General features: G+C 44.3%; 1 protein-coding gene across 4 annotated transcripts in view; it reads right to left on the reverse strand.

Moving 5' to 3' along the window:
• Tmtc1 (transmembrane O-mannosyltransferase targeting cadherins 1) overlaps positions 1 to 17,449 on the reverse strand; it is a 209,708-nt gene that overhangs the window by 35,836 nt on the left and 156,423 nt on the right. For all 4 annotated transcript variants that reach the window (XM_087658354.1, NM_001431791.1, XM_087658355.1 and 1 more), the window contains 1 exon segment: positions 6,607 to 6,750. In XM_087658354.1, the coding sequence (XP_087514480.1) occupies positions 6,607 to 6,750 (144 nt within the window).

Genomic DNA, 17,449 nt, shown 5'->3' on the forward strand with positions numbered 1-17,449 from the left:
CATGAGATACTATGTTTCTAGCTTAGACAGAAACAGCTAATAACTACTTCACCTTCACTGGGTGTTGGTTCCTATATTAAGTGCTTACATACATTACAGTTAGTACTTATGCAGTTTCGAGAATTATTTCTACTTTATACATAAGCAGTTAGAGCCATGATAAGCTAAAATTGTTGTCCTACAGGTACATGTTAACCAGGGACCAGCACATGGCAGCATCTACCTGTCCTACGAAAGGACATGGCCTGATGTCACAGAAAGCACTGAATGTCAAGGCTCTCTCTGCAGCTCATTGGCATGCAATCTTGTTCTAGTCAGTTCTGTCTGGACAAGAGAGTTATAGGTGTTGTACCCCTAGTGCTCCTGGTAAATTCATAAGAAAGGGGTAATCTTTTCTGTCACTTGGAGGAAGGTAACAGGAAAGGTGAGGGCAGAAAGCCCAGGTGCTACCCAGCAGACAGGCTGGGGAAACTGGACTCTGTGGAAAGGAGAAGAGGTGAGGAGCTGGCAGAACTGACAACGAGTTCCTTAGAAGAGGAAGAGTCCTTAAGGCAAGCCTTCCCTCTAAGTGTTACCTGCAGGCCACAGAGAGGTATAAGAACAAGCACACACACGGCCCCCTTTCTGCCCTTCTTGCTTCTCTTTCTAGTGTACAAAAAAACATCTTTAAACTTGAAAGCTTTTGATAGCCCCCTCCCCCAACAACCTGAATACCAAATTGAGCTTCTGTGCCAAAGCAAAAAAACCCTGCTGGACTGACTCAGGATAAAGGCTGAAGTGTTGGTACCCTAAAATATGACTGTGTCCACAAAAGAAGTTCACACAGACATGCTATGCTACCTCTAGACTTTAAGCCACGTCACTCCGGGTCTGTACTATGGAGCTCAGGGCAGCTCAACTGCAACGGCACAGAGAGAAGGCAGGCTGGAGGTTCTTGAAATCTCCTGGACTTGACAAGGCAGTCTGGCCTGTTGCATTATCTTCTGCCAGAAATATCCGTGCAAGGAAAGTGGATGACATCTCCCCAGATAGTGTAAACAAAGCCTGGCTCCTTTAAGACTGCTTCCTGTGGAAGTCTGCTCTGGCCTGGGCTGTGATTATCACAGCCAGAGAACTCTAGTAAGTACTTAAGACTCAGGAATCATGGTGAGAGCACAGTTGTGGGGGCAATGCTCACAGAAGTCCTGCAAGTCTGCTGTGTGTCTTTGTGTGTCAGTCATGGGGTCACAACTAGGTTCTCATTTCCCAGATAAAGCTGTTGGACAGTCACTGACTGAGAGAAGGACAGTGCACATAGGGTATTTTCAGTGAACTGTTTCAACTTTAAGCCTTGCTAAGGGCCTCAGTCAGTGTAGTCTGGCAGGGGTTGCTCACACTGAGAGCTGGGCACCATCAGCTGGGTTTGGGTTTACAGAGGACAGATGAGCAGTGAGTAGTGAGGGGCAGAAACCCTGAATGCTCAGACATTTGGACTTGGTGCCAATGCAGTGGGCACAGGCACTCCTGAGTCCATAAAAAGGATGAGGAGGAGTAGGAGTTGGATAAAGGAACAACATGATGCCACGAGACATTTAATACAGGGAATCTAACAAGATTGTGAACAGGCCAACAATAAGGTGGTATAAGGGGAGAACGTGCTCATCACAGGAGATCTGATGACAGAAAGGTCTTGAAAGGAAACCACTACAGAGAAGAGATACAGAGAAGGGCAACAAGGTGACAGTTCATAATCACAGCACTTCAAAGCTCAGCAGGAGTGAAGAGAACGGGAGAAAGGTGAGCAGAGGTAATAGATCAAAGGCTAGAGGCCAGAATCCAGGCACTATAGAAGAGAAAGTCTGCACACTTAAAAAGTTAGTGGCACAGCCATGTTGGAAAGTACAAATGGAGCCTTGGAGAGAAGGGTGAACAGAACCTGGTTGCTGACATAAATCTTGTAGTTTGTGGAGTCATAGGAAGCAGGCCTGGAACAAGAATGGGGTCACAGTGTGTCCAAACCGGAGAAATCTCATCCTGAGAGCAGCAAGAATAGGACTTCCTCCTCCATGCCCTGTGCCTGCATGTCCTGGCACACACAGACCCATGGCCCCACCTTTGCCGCACCATCATGTAGATGGTTACCAGGTTAAACTTTCCCCTTATAAGGTAATGTCCAGCAGCACCTAGATTTCCTCCTTATGCAAATTAGACACCCCCAGCATCCTGGCCTGGGCCAATGACGTACACTCACCCCACAGCCTCTACTCACCCTCCAAAGGTTTAAATAGCCTTTGTCTCCCCAATTAAATGAGCTGCTCAATGAAGCAGAAATCTGTCTCTCATCCTGCTCACTTGTTCCCTGCCCTCTCCATCACCCCTAGCTAGTCCACCTTGCTTTCCCTCTCAGGCCACTGGTCTGATTGAAAGCACCATGCCCTTTAAGGGAAGGGGAGCAGAGTGGGGATGACAAAGTTCTCTACTGATGACAGCAGTAACTACAGAGAAGTGAAGAGTGCTGCCTGGTGCTCTAGCTGGTGCTGATGTTGGAAGCGTATAGAGAATGCTATGCAAGGCAGTGGATGGTATCATGAGATGCTGAGTTTTGGAAACTGGAGAATAGCTAAAGATGTAAGTGTGAGGTAGGCTGAGATGAGGGGACTAGGGTTAGAAATGAGGAAAGCTAGAAGTCACGACAAATAGGTCACCATGAGGGTGAGTGAAAAGTTTTAGGCCAAGAGGTAGAAGCAGAACATGTCTACTCACAGCTGATGTGCTCACATGGCCAAAAGAAAGGTCCAGGGAAAGTGCAGTTAACACTGAACTGGCATTTTGTGCTGAAGCTAAAAAGTGAAGGTTCGTGACTATAATCCTAGTACTCAGGAGGCAGAGGCAGGTAGATCTCTGCAAGTTCAAGGCCAGCCTGGTGTACAAAGCAAGTCCAGGATAGTCAGTGCTATTGCACAGAGAGTCCCTGTCTCAGACAAACCAAAAGCAGGAAACAGAGCTGAGAAGTGGTCTACCGTCTTGTGCACACAGGCATCCTTTCCCAAAGTTAAACCTGTGTAGTTAATGATGGTGCTGGGAGGAAGCTCCAAACATCTAAACTTATTTCAAAGTAATAAGCTGTGCCCTCGCTCTTTAGTCTCCTTCCTGAAGGATCTGACTTAAGGAGGCAAGCACACACAGCTGTCCAGGTCGTCACACAGCTCTGGGAACTCTTGTGCATGCTGCAGTGTTTGCCATCAGATCCACGGACACTTGGGACCCTCCCTCTATCCTCTGACATGAATGGAGGGTGGCTGTCATAATGGGCAGGGATATGACGTGAATGCTTACACTTCTTCCTTTTTCATTTTAGTAACAAGTGCCAGCATCTATTTCAATTATGCATTCACATAAATGTACCACATCCCCTGATTTTAAACACTCTCTTGTGTCCTCTTGACACACTGGGACTTCTGAAACCTTCGCTCATGAAAATCACAAGCTTTTCACTTCCTTCTTTCTTCTTTCCTTCCTTCCTATCTATTTTTTCAGTTTTTTGATATTTTAAGTCTCAAGAAACCCATTATTAATCAATATGAATTGAGAGCTGCTCCTTCTCAGTTTTCCACCATAATGTGTTGCACAGACTTGCAACAGGGAAGCTACAATATCTCAAGAAATAGCTTGAAAGAAACCATACACAGGCAGCAAAGGCGGAGTGAGTGTGTGTGTGTGTGTGTGTGTGTGTGTGTGTGTGTGTGTGTGTGTGTGTGTGATATAATTCCAAGAATCATTGGGACTTGAAGTGAGCTGGTTGGCATTCACTGACAGAGAAACTTAGACCTGGAAAAAGACCCATGTTTCCTTCAAAGTCAAGATTATTAGTAAAGGTCAGTGCTAGCCAAGAAAAAAGTCACCTCTACATATCGTTATTGCACACTTGAAGAATAGCTGCTCTGAGATAGGCTGTGAATGTCAAATATATATTAGATCTCACAGAGGTAGGGTTAGAACATATGATATCTTATTTATATTAGATCTCACAGATGTAGGGTTAGAACATATGATATAATACTTATACCTTCAATGTTTTATGCTAAAAACTTAAAGCACTGTAAAATATTAATCACATACTAAAATAATAATTTCGACATATTAGGGTTTAATTAAAGATATGATTAAAGTTCATTTTTATATGCTTTAAAATATGATTTCCTGACTTAGTGTTTTACTGCTCTGAACAGACAGCATGATCAATGCAAGTCTTAAAAAGGACAACATTTAATTGGGGCTGGCTTACAAATTCAGAGGTTCAGTCTATTATCACTGAGGCTGGAACATGGCAGTGTCCAAGCAGGCATAGTGCAGGAGGAGCTGACAATTCTACATCTTCATCTGAGGGATGCTAGTGGAAGTCTAACTTCTAGATAGCTAGGGTGAGGGACTTAAGCCCACACCCACAGTGACACACCTACTCCAGCAAGGCCACACCTTCAAATCCTTCCACTCCCTGGGCCAAGCATATACAAACCATCACACTGACATTGCATGCATAGTTCTGAAGCTGTTTCTACAAGGCAGTTGATGACTACTTGACAGCTGACTGGCACTTTCCACCTGGGCCACTAGGAGGCAGTGGTCGAGTCTGCTGAGTCAAAAGGACTGGGGTTCCTTTAGCCCAAATTTCAGTGCCCTCATTTATTAAATAGGAATGGGGAGTGGCTGCTTCTTAGCAATGATCAGATCTGTGCTCGCCATAAGCAAAGAGAATGGATTACATGCTACACTACAGAAAGAGGCATGGCTTTATAAAGCAAACTGCAATACCTCAAAAGTTGGCTCAAGAGAAAACCAGGGCAAGGATGCTGAAAACAGTAGACCCTTTGCTTCACCCACATCTGCAACATTCTTACCCTTTTTTTTGGTTTCTACTCATTGCTACTCAGAGGCCTATTAGGGAAGGCAGAGGTGAGCTCAGCTCCATCTAAATGCAGATCGGTCCTGCAGTTTTCTGGATCACCTTCCTCTGTCATTTAGCAATGCAGCCTCTGGGTAATGAAAATAACGGAATTGTTTCCTTCAGAAAGGCTATTAGGAGTTCTATAGAAGGCCAAGGTAAGCTCTTACACGGCTTGATATTATGTCATCTTGGCAGCTGGGGAGCTATTTAAGAAAAAAACGGGAAAGGAATGCAAACGAGACAAGGAGTCAAAGAGCAGAGTTGCATCCTGGGTCAACAGCAAGCCTAGGTCAGGGTTACAGAGCTCTCTGCAGGGGCCTGGGGCTCCTGACCTGCGGGATGAGATGAAGGTGGTAGCACATCTCAGCACAGGTGTTTTAAGAATCATGTAATGCAGCTAACATACACGCACTATACATTACACGTGTGCCACGTATATTACTTACTTGTCAGCTGCAAGGTTAGCTACTAACACGATTTCATCCACTGGATTCTGAGACTCACGCTGAAACATGGCTGCTGGTTCTCCCTTTGCACACATGTTAGGATGCCCATTCCCTCTTACCTGTTCTATCAGGAAAAGCACCATTAAAAATGAGAGGCCCCAGAAATCGTCACAGTCTTACACAGATGTAAAGCCAGACCGTTGATCTAGGGAACTGCTGGGTGAGAAGGGAAAGCCTTACACCGGTGAGTCAGGAGCTTTCTCACTGCCTAGGAGCTGCTGCCATGTTCTAAGCATACTTTCCTATAGAGTAACTCAGACGTCATCAGTGAAGACAGACTGGATTAACACAGAAGTCAGTTCCCTATGGAGACATCTGTGGGTTTTCTACCCACTCGGTGATTTGAGCCATCAACAAAAGCACACAGACAAGGTAGAGCCGTTCAAACCCAAGTCCACATGACTTCACATGGTGCTCCCAGGGGTTCTACAGAGAAGTAAAAGTGCTGCCCGCAGCTGCCTCAGAAACTAAAACCCACCCTCCTCATGCCTCCTATCTTATTATTTTATGCTTTAAGACTGAGTGTGTAGGTTTATGTGTGTCTGTATGAGTATGTGCATGTGTGGGTGCCTATGGAGTCCAGAGAGACATTCGATCTTTGGGAGCTTGAGTTATAAGCAGCCCAAAGTGGGTGCTGAGAACTGAACTCTGGTCCACTCAAGAGCAGTGATTGCTCTTGGCTACTGAGCCATCTCTGCAGCTCTCCTGAGTCTGTTCTGACTCCAAACAAGCCTGGCTTTGTTTCTAACCTTAATCCAAGCTGAGCATGAATCCTGGTCAGGAAGTCGTTTCCCTCAGAGAACACTGCTTTCTTTGAAGTGTAATACAGAATGATAGTCTTGGAAGGGCTGTACCCTCTAGAGTCCCCCATAAGACTTAGCATGGACTAGAAGCACTGGAAAGCTATTTGCAGTGCTGTCTCTGTGCAACAGAGTGCATTCTATGGTTTCTTGGCTGTGTAACCCTTCTTTCTTTCCTGACACAGACTATCTATGGACTGATTTCGGAAAGACGTCCTGAGATATATTGCTTTTAACTAGCAAGAAATAGAAGTAATTACATTGAGAGTGTACAAACCCCTCATCCCTAGGAAGAGGCATCAGTAGCACAAGGAAATAAGGGAACTGTTTCTGGAACTCTGCAGGTCAGCTCACCAGCAGAAGCCAGTCTACTTACTTGAGGAGATTCCCCAGATTGAAAAGTGCGCGGTTGTGCTGTGGGTGGAGCTGCAGTGCCCTTTGGTAGTACATCTTAGCTTCTGCCATGTCCTTCGTCAGGGTCCCAAGGTTGTTCAGTGCACTTGCATGGCGCGGGTACAGCCTGGAAAAGCAAAGTGGTAAACTTGGACTTCTACACTGGTACTTTAAGTATGCCACAGCCTAAGTGAACCTCGAAGCCTTCCTTGTAATGGAGTAACTGGGTCACATCTTAAGGGCCAAGTGCTTTTGCAGCTGAAGGCATCTAAATACAAACAACAGAAGGAAAAACCTTTAAACTCAGGTATAAGGAAATGAACCTCAATACTGCGAGAGTAAACAACATGAAAATCTACAACAGTAAGTACATTTCAGTCCTTCAGAGGCTGATTATACACCTTCTACCAAGAGATCTTCCTTGCCCTGGTGGGAACCATCTGTTGAGGCCTGACAGCCCACCAGTTCCTGTTCAGTGTTTACAGCTGGGGTGGGGTCCCCTTGAGGAGGGATCTTTGTAAATATCTTTGGATCAGAATCTAAGTAAGACTGCCTCAACTGAGAAAGGATGGAAGTCACATGATGTCTCCCCATAAAAGAACACCTGATCTTGACCCTTTCCCCCATTTTCTGTCACTTCTACTTAGCTTGATACAGTTCTTAGAATCTTGAGAATAGTTTGGACACAAAATTTAACATGCAATGAAGTAAAAGTCAGCCTTCTTAAAGTTCAAAAGAAATAAGAAGCAGGGTAGAGTACGTTTTGGCAAACTAAATTACCCAGATTAAGGGAGTGAGGGTGTCAATTCAGTCTTTCATTCATTATGATAGAACCAACATGCAGTCAGCTCTTTCTGGAGTGGACACGCAAGCTAACAGGCTAGTGTCATATACTCGTAAAACAGGACTTTAATACAAAAAGCCAAGACAATGCTCATCCCAACATGTGCTAATGCAAATGGCATTTTGCATTTTGAAGCATTTTCTCATAGGTCAACTCTTAAAATTCCCTACGTAGTGTTTACCATTGGGGAAAGGGAGCCTGGGGAAAATGAACTTAAGCAGTAGATCTCTCCCTACTCTATTTTTCCTTTCTCTTTCTCTTACACACACACACACATACACACACACACACACGAAACATTTGTACTCTTAGGTGTTTAAAGGCTAATTACTCCTGTTGATTCATCTGTTTACCCAAATAATACATGAGTCATGCAACCCTCAGCAAATAAGTGAATTGTTATGAATTGGAACTTCTATTTAGAATATTTTTATTATTTTCTCTAAGCAATTCACTTAAATTATGATCTACTATGAACCAGTTCTCAGAGGGAGAAATGAAATCAGTGCAACGTGTACAAACGTTGGCTATAGAGATACTTATTCACTCCAAAAAATGTTGACTACTGACTTAACATCATCACTATTGTCAGGTCCAAAAGAAACTCCATACAAATGGCTATCTGCAATGCTATTAGCATACATACCAAACTGCGTGGGCTTCCCTCCCCTAGCTTCTCATTCCCTTATCTCCTCCCTTAGCTTTGTGCTCTCTTGGCCCCTCTTCCTTGGTCTCCTTTGCCCTCATTCTCTTGCTCCTCCTCATGACCAAGTCTGCTGGCCATGTTCTGTCCACTACTTTAAAAGATGGCTCTGGCTATACACTTCCTCAGATCTATAATAAAAATCTTTTCCTCAACCATACTTTGGAGCAGTCATGTTCTCAGTGTTAGAGAAGTACACTTTGGGAATGAGCTAGAGTCAACAACTCTCGGTAACCTCTTAGAAGTGAATTTCTGCTTTATGAGTGTGTATGTATGCATACGTGTGTGTGTGTGTGTGTGTGTGTGTGCGTGCGCGCGCGTGCGCGCGCGCGCGCATGCACGCAGGAGAGGTTAAATGTCCTTCTCTATCACTTTCTGCCTTATTTCTTTGAGACAGGGTCTTTCCCCACACTGGGACCTAGACTGACAGCCAACAAGCCCCACTGATCTAGTCTCCACCTGCACAGTGCTGGGGTTACAGGCATAAGCAGCCATACTTGGCTCTTCAAGTGAGTGCTGGGATCAGAACTCAGTTTACCATGCTTGTTCATTAAAAGCTTTTACCCACTGGGGCCATCTCTCTAGCCCCTGTCTGTAAAGGCTCACAGATACAGCTATTTGGGACTAGAATTTGAGCTTGTACTTTATTTCACCCATGTATTTGAAAATTTTAAAGTTAAGAATGTTATAAGGTTTTAACCTTTTAGTACCTTACCAGTAGAATTTTATTGTTTAAATAACATTAATTCATGTGCTACAGTTTGCAACGCTCTTCCAGAGCATATAAACCTGACCAAGTGTCTGACTTTCATGCCACAAATTAATTTATTTGAAGTTAAATACCCTAAGGTTAGATGTCTATTTACTATTACTTGTTGAGAAAAAAATTATAAAAAAAATTTGTCAAGGAAAAAATATACCTCTACAATTGAAGCTCAATTTCACCGGTCTGACGTATACACAAAATAAGCTTCTCTTCAGAAGTCAATAGACTGTTAGTTTTGCATAATTTAAGTGCTTGGTTTCTTTTATGCCATAAATTCAATTTATCCTGTCACTAACTGGCCCCCGAGAGAGACTGCTGATCTTCCTGGTCAGCTTCTTTGGTTGTCTGAAGTGGTCCATGGCGCTCAGCAACCCGCTCTGCTTTACATCTGGCACTGGGTTCCTGATATCTTGAAGATAGCCTGAGGGGCTAAGTGTGACCTCTCACCTCTTCTCCTCAGTGACCTCAGTGCTGCTGTGGAGGGATTCCACCCTAGGCTTGGCCAAGGCTCTGCAGAGTGAAAACATTTTCCCAAGCCCTCAGGAAATGAGTCACTTGTAAATGGTTGCAGCTCTGATTCCTGAGAGTTCACTTCTAGGGGTTGGGAATCTAAGCAACACCACTTCTCTGCTCTTTTCAGACAGTGATGGACTTTGGAATGAGTGGCAGAGTAGACAGAGAACTGGTCCATGGGGAGAATAATGGATGAGGGGTCAGATGCCGGCTGCCTGAAGCTGGTATGTGTACAGCTGGCTGCTCCTTACAGTTTCTATGTGAATGGATGTGATGATGGGCATGACACATCCAACACCACCGCTGTACTTTGAAGGCAGATGTAGGACTGGGGGTTACATGCCAGGTTGGGACTCTCCTTCCCTCAAATCCAGTTTTTCAACATCAGAAACATCATTCTCGGACTGGGGAGACAGTTGGTGAAGTCTCTGTCATACAAGCATGGCAGTCTGGGTTGGAATTTCCTAATGGTCATGTAAAAGTATGGCTGTACAGAACACAAGTCTGTCAATTTGGTGTCTGGGGAGAAGAAACAGGTGGGTTCCTCAGGCTAACTGGCTGCTTGTTGATACAATTGGGGAGCTCAGAGTTCAGTGAGAAAATGTCTCAGAAAACAAGGTAAAGAGCAATGGAGAAAGACACCTGAATTTAACTACTGGCCTCCACACTCACCTGCACACACACACACACACACACACACACACACACACACACACACACACATACACACACACACACACACCATCCAGGGGCCTTTCATTGCTCCCGCCACACACACACACACACACACACACACACACACACACACACACACCATCCAGGGGCCTTTCATTGCTCCCGCCACACACACACACACACACACACACACACACACACACACACACACACACACACACACACACCATCCAGGGGCCTTTCATTGCTCCTGACAGTTCACATAGCATTTACTCTTCCTTCGTCACGAGCCAGCACACTTCAGCCACTCCTATCCACCTGTTCTCTCTGCAGGATTCCTCAGATACTGAGGCCAAAAAACCAGGTCCATTTTGGGAATGTAGGGGTATTGTCAATAATTCACATAGGGATAGTTGATCTTCACAGACCCAACATCATTTCCCAAAGCTTTTCCAGTTTGTTTCACATCAAATGTGATTCTAGACACAATTTTAATGCCATGTCCAAAGGTAGGTCATTCAAAGTCCCGTGTGCTTTCTGAGTGATGGGTTCATGTGCTCCTGGGGCTTTGCTGTGGTATCATTTCTTGGCATTAACACACGATAACTATGAACACACACTGGCTGGTCAGTTGAAGAACAGTGGGCAGGAAGCTATGTTTGCATTCTTAATAACAACTTTCAGCTTAGGAGATCATGGAGTGTTGTGGTGGTTTGAATATGCCTGGCCCAGGGAGTAAGTGGCAGTATTAACAGGTGTGGCCTTGTTGTAGAAACTGTGTCACTGTGGTGTGGCCTTTGAGACCCTCCACCTTGCTGCCTGAATTTTCTGTTGACCTTTAGAACAAGATATAGAACTCTAAGCTCCTCCAGTGCCATGCCTGCCTAGATCCTGCTATGCTCCCCGCCATCATGATAATGGACTGAACCTCTGGACCTGTAAGCCAGCCCCAATAAAATGTTGTCCTTTATAGAGTTGCCTTGGTCATGTTACATGTTCACACCAGTAAAACCCTAACTAAGACAGGTGGGAAAGGCACTTATTTCTCAATGTCTATCTTGACCCCTGGGGACCAGTACTGGCATACAACTGGAATTAAATAGGCTGTGGAATATCTAGCAATACCCAGATCAGTCTGCACCAGGATGAACTATTCTACCGTAATTGCCCACAGCTCTCTGAGAAGCACCACTCTGCATGGTGGTGCTGTTGTTAAGTGTCCTGTGACTGAGGTGCTGGACACTGTCATCATGCAGTCTTTTTCTCAACAAGCATTTATTAAGCACCTACAGTTAGCCACATCCACTCTCAATGGTCTAGAACAGCAAGACAACTTGCCCTTGCTTCCAGGCAGTAGGAGACAGACAGCAAATGAAGAAAAAGTGAGTTTCGGGGAGCATGGAGAACATATGACTGAGCCACCTTGTTCCTCAAGGTGTTCCACAGTGAAGGCTTAAAAGGGCGGACTAAGCCTGATGACAGAGAAAAGGGGAGTGAAAGGAGGGTGTTGTGAAGGTTAATGTTATGTTTTGAGTTTTAATTACTTTGCTCAAGAGATCGATAAATCAAAAATGCCTCTTATCTGTGAGCCCCACTTGCCCAAGTACAGACAACTTCCTGGAATGCTGGGGGATGTTGAGGTACGGCAACAAGCCACAGTGTTTTCATTTCCATAAACAAGGTTGGCTGCCCCAACTGCAGAGGATATACTTGACCAGTCATATATAGGCACACATGCAGGAAGTATGTAAGGAGGGAAGTCTGTAGTCTTTGGGGTTTGCTTTTATAAGCATCTAACATAATTTGGGGCCATTCTCTGAGAATCCTAGGTATGGACCTGGCCCCTGGCCAGTATTTAAAAGCTTTAAATTTACCTCAGAAACTGTGGTGGTCTTAGTCTCACCCAGTGGGATTAACAGTGTTCTATCTGAACAGTCCATGAAGGAAGCTGTGAGGCTTCTGAGGGATTGTACCAAAGCTCCAAGTGAGCATGATAGGGGTCTGGTAACCTCTGCTCCTCCATTACATGGATGTGTCCTTGGGATGTGCTTTTCTGTCCCTCCCAGGTTTAAGAATAGGAGTGAGTTTTATTTCAGATCACCCATCGTCTTACCTGTTACTATTCAGCATGCTATTGTCCTTGTGCCTGTTTACAGCCTAAGCTCATGTAACCTTGCCTTTGTGACTGCATACAACTTGAACTTAAGTGAACTTGTTCCCGTGATGTTGCCTAATCCCCAGAATGCCCTCTGAATATAAATTACTTGATGCTCTGATTTTTTTTTTTTTTTTTGGTTCTTTTTTTCGGAGCTGGGGACCGAGCCCAGGGCCTTGCGCTTCCTAGGCAAGCGCTCTACCACTGAGCTAAATCCCCAACCCCGATGCTCTGATTAAAGTTGACAATTACATGTGACTTTAGTCTGCTTCATTTCTAGGCTCCACTCTCCCAAGTTCACGCTGCCAAACCAATGGCAGTATTCCATGGAAAGGAAGCAAGGCCCCAAAACTCAGGGAACCAAAGAGTTTACCAAGATGTAGTGAAGAATGTGAGTAGCTGGGCCTGCAGTGCAAGGAGAAGGAGGTGGAAATACCCTGCTGCCTGCCAGGCAGGTGGCTGTGATAGTGGGAAGATGGGTAACACAGTGATGCGTCTGACCTGCACGAGGGGGCAACAGGACATGAAAGAAAGTGAAGGCCCCAAAGGAGAAGCCCCCAGAGGGAGGGGAGAACTGTTTATTAAGGGTTTGGAAGAAGGAGAATACTAAAGAAATACCAGGTAAACCAGCAGCTGCAGCTAACTGCTGCATCCCTAGGCCCTTGTCCGCCCTGCTCTCTGCTTCCGTCCTGTGTTTATGAGAGTGCTCTGGATGGATTTCCTGCATGCAGACCTCTGCCCTGGAATCCTCATCTAAGCTGGTCAAATGAAAGGGAGATATGGGGAGGAAAAGAGTCAGCATGAAACTTTGCTACATTTTGAAACTTTCATTTTGAAACTTGGTTGATAAATTGGCCACAATTTCACTAAAATTCAAAACTTTTCTACATAATGTTAATTCCTTAAACTTTATGAATATGAGACATAATAAAAACCACATACATATATGTATATATGTGTATATGCATTGTGTATGTGACATTTATGTGTGTGGCATGTATGTATCTATTTTTCTTTTTTTTTTTTTTTCTTTTTTTCGGAGCTGGGGACCGAACCCAGGGCCTTGCGGTTGCTAGGCAAGCGCTCTACCACTGAGCCAAATCCCCAACCCCATGTATGTATCTATTAAGAATGTAATTTTTTTTGGTTCATAACAGGAAGAAACAAAAATAATTTCAAATATTTCCTTGTAGTAATTGGAAAGCTCTTTAGGCCTTCACAGATAAAAATGCCATATCAGCCAAGAAATCATCTCCCTGAGGCTAAACCTGGCTAACAAACATTATTAGGATTTTAATTCTTTCCAGAGACACAATTCAGACACAAGGTGTCATGATCACAAGAAAGACATTTGAAATGTTCCCTCCAGGAAGACAGTAAAGCTTTGGAAACACTCGTTGACTCCTGATACTTAATGATCGAACTCCAGCAGCTCATAAACAGCATTTTAGAGGAATTACAATGAGCTAGTGCTCACACACTAGTGCTCACACACTGGAGGCATCAAGAACAGCGGTTGATTAGACATCTTAGGTTTCCTCAGACTCGAATGACAACCATGCTTCTGTAATACTTATTCCTCTATTAGTTCATTTCTCACAGACACTCATCTCAGTGTAATGGGAGCTCCCTGTAGAATCCCAGTCATCATGTGTAGGAGGAAATAAGAAGAACTATGTCAATGGGCTCTGTTCTCCTGCCAAGTCTATCCTATACACTGAGCAAACTGCAGTAGATTTCAGTCCAACCCTTTCTCGTGTGTTAGACAATCAAACAGTGGGTGGATGCATTATTTCCTTTGATTGTACCTGTGGTAAAATACCTGGCAGAAGCAACTTAGAGGGAGAAGGATTTACTTTGAGAAGATAAAAATGTATCATGGCAGGGAGCACGGCTGCTTGCTCAACCGGCCCCAAAGGGTAATCCAGGCACTCAGCTAGCTTTCTCCTTCCCCTCTATGTTCAGCTGAAGACCCTCACAGACACACCCAGAAGTATCCCTCATCAACACCTTAGGTATTTCTTAACCAGTCAGTCAGCAATGGAAATTACCCATCACTTTGGATTTTTCTTTTGTACAAGAGAAAATTTTAGTTGGCTTGATATCTCCTGTGGTAGTTTGAATGAGAATGGCCCCCACAGACACATATATTTCAACGTTGGTCCCTAGTTAGTGGAGCTGTTTGAGAAAGATTAGGAGGTATGATGTCATTGGAGGAGGTGTGTCACTGGGGCGAGCTTTGAGGTTTCAGAACCCCACACCATTTTCAGTTTTCTCTCTGCCTTGTGTCTGTGGATCAAGATGTGAGCACTTGGATCCTGTTTCAGTGCCATGCCCACCTGCCTGCTGCCATGCTCTGTACCATGATGGTCATGGACTTTCCCTTTGAAACTGTAAGCACCCCAGAACTGTTTCTCCTTCAAGTTGCCTCAGTCATTATATCTTTTATGTCATAGCAATAGAAAAGTAATTACGACAACTCCCCATGAGCACACATACCCCCAAAAGAACCAGGCTATTACCACTGCTGTTGGTGGCTCACAATGACTAGATGGTAAGCGCCTACTGCTGCAGATACAACTTTGGTTATAGCACACAGAGAGATCAAGCTGGAACTGTCCTGAAAACTTCCTCCCTGCAAGTTAGATTTCTAAGTTTCAGAGATGCTATCTAGGCTGTTGGAGAAAAACCCACGAATGGAATTATTCTGTGGTGAACTCTGCATACAACACTGACTGACTGCTCAGGCAAGATGCGCTCACTGGTGCAATAGTAGCCCAAAGGATATGGGTGTAATCAATCATTTTGGACTGACTTTAAGACCTTATGCACATGAAGGAATTCATGCCAGTAATGCAGTCAGATATGATGTCTACTCTAAAACCACTCAGGTGGACCTTTTGATTAGGTTTATAGTACCAGTGTGAATTCCTTCTTGTGAAGAGGGAAAGGGAAGGAAGAGGAGAAAGAGACCTGTTTCTTGGTTCTTCACTTTTAACTGACTTTTAAAACTAGTCAGCAATCAATAAGCGCCCAAACAGCCAAGCGTGAATTCAACATCTTCTGCACATTGTTCACACTGTTTACATTATTCACCTCCTCCTCTGACTTACTGGATAAGGGAATAAGGTGTTGCTTGGCAATTGCTAGGTGGAAATGATTCTTGGCAGGTCTCTTCTATCACCTGCTATAGAAATGGCAGGCCCTAATCCTACACAATACAGAATTAAAAAGCACTGGAGGTAGATACACAGTAGATACATCTATGTTTTCTGATCCTGTCACATGGGAATCTATAATGGTAATTCCTGGTTGTCAGCTTGACTACATCTGGAATGAACTAGAATCCAGAAATGGAGGGCACACCTGTGATCCAGATCTTGAGACTGGAAGACACAGACTCCTGACCCAGATCTTAACATGGGATGACACATGCTTTTCATCCAGATATTGAGGCATAGTGGCCATGAAAAGCTTAGGCACAGGCAAGGTAGTACACATGCCTTTAATCCCAGGAGACTGAGGCAAGTAGATCTCTGAGGTCAAGGCCAGCCTGGGACAAGCAAGATCCAAATCCAGAGGTGGTTCTAACCTTTAATCTGTGCCACACCTTCTGTTGGAGGCCTACACCAGGACACTGGAGGAAGGAAGATTCACTCTTCTTCCCCTGCTTGCACTTACTTGCCAGCACATCTGTGGGAACCTACTTTAGGATTACAGCTTATACAAGAGGCCAGCTAAAACAACCTGCCTTGTGGGACTTAGCAACCAACTACCAGCTTCTTGGACTTCCAATTCACAGCTGCCCATTGTTGAGTTAGTTGTACTGCAGACTCTAAGTCATTACAATAAATTCCCTTAATATATAGAGACATTCCATACGTTCTGTGACTCTAGAGAACCCTGACTAATGCAGAAATTAGTGTCAAAATTAAGTGTGAACTGGAGAGGTGATTCCTGCAGCAACACAAAGCTAACGCTCAGGAGCTTGGCTTTTGTTGAGGATGTAAGGGAAGGTTTCTGAGTGGTCCGCACAAGACTGAGGTGGCTCCAAAGTCCCATGCACTTGCACTTGGCCCCCAGATGGAGGAGCTTATGAGAAAGCTGTAGAACCTGTAGAAGGTGGAGCCTCACTGAAGGAAGTGGGTCACTGGGTGGGCTTTGCACTTCCCCTCTGCTCTCTGCTCCCTGATTATACAATAGAGAGATTCCATTGCCTGTGGGGTTTACGTGGTCATTTCAGTAGTAGTGGTTGGGTTTGTTGAACAGATCCAGACCCCACTGACTTTAATTTGCTGCTTTCCCAGTCACTTTCTTCCTTGCTGAGGTAAATAAGGAAAGCATGAGATACACTAGGGTTGAAAGAGAGGAAGGGTCATTGGGGAGGAGAGGAGTTCCTGTCAGTAACTCCCAAGAAGAAATAGCAGGACTGAAGTTGGACAATCTTCTAGTCACCAAGGATAAACAACTGTCAAGATGATGAATGGTCCTGGGAGTTTCCTCTTTTGTCTAACACAAAGAGCGACAGCTTATTGTAAAACAGGAAGTAAAACACTCATATCTGTGGAAGGGCCATGGCAGAGGAGCACATACTAAAATAAGACTTTAAATCAGAAATATGTGGAAGCCAGGATGAGAGCATTAAATAATTCACTAATTTCAGCATTGGATTTATAGCTTTGATTATCCTCCTCTATTCTTTAGGGTGTATATTTCTTCTAGATCAAACATTTATTTTTATTGCTTCACAGGAAAGGAGCAGAAACTCCAAACCAGCTACTATAATTTTGTGGAATCAACTGCCAGAGAATTTCATGAAAGCCTTTGGCCCAGCTGTGGCTTAAGGCCACATTTACTTTTCTATTTGAAGCTGACAAAATTTGTAAACATGGTGGTAATCCACCTCCCACCAACACTGTTGGACAGACTGCCTATTTCCTTTGCTCAAGAAAAAACCATGAAACATCTATTATTAAGGCCAAGCACACTTTATGTCAACAATGATGGAATATATCTTCCTTTTTCTGTTTGGCTTTTTTGAGACAAGGTCTCAAAGGCTAGTTAATCTTGACTAATTGGCAATTCCTAGGCAGCTCAGACTATTTCAAAGCAAAGTGTACAGTGTCCAAGAAATGGCACCTGAGGTAGACCTCAGACCTCCATAAAACGT

Source organism: Rattus norvegicus, chromosome 4 (genome assembly GCF_021556685.1).
Source record: "Rattus norvegicus strain SHRSP/BbbUtx chromosome 4, alternate assembly SHRSP_T2T, whole genome shotgun sequence".
NCBI classification, from domain to species: Eukaryota; Metazoa; Chordata; class Mammalia; order Rodentia; family Muridae; genus Rattus; species Rattus norvegicus.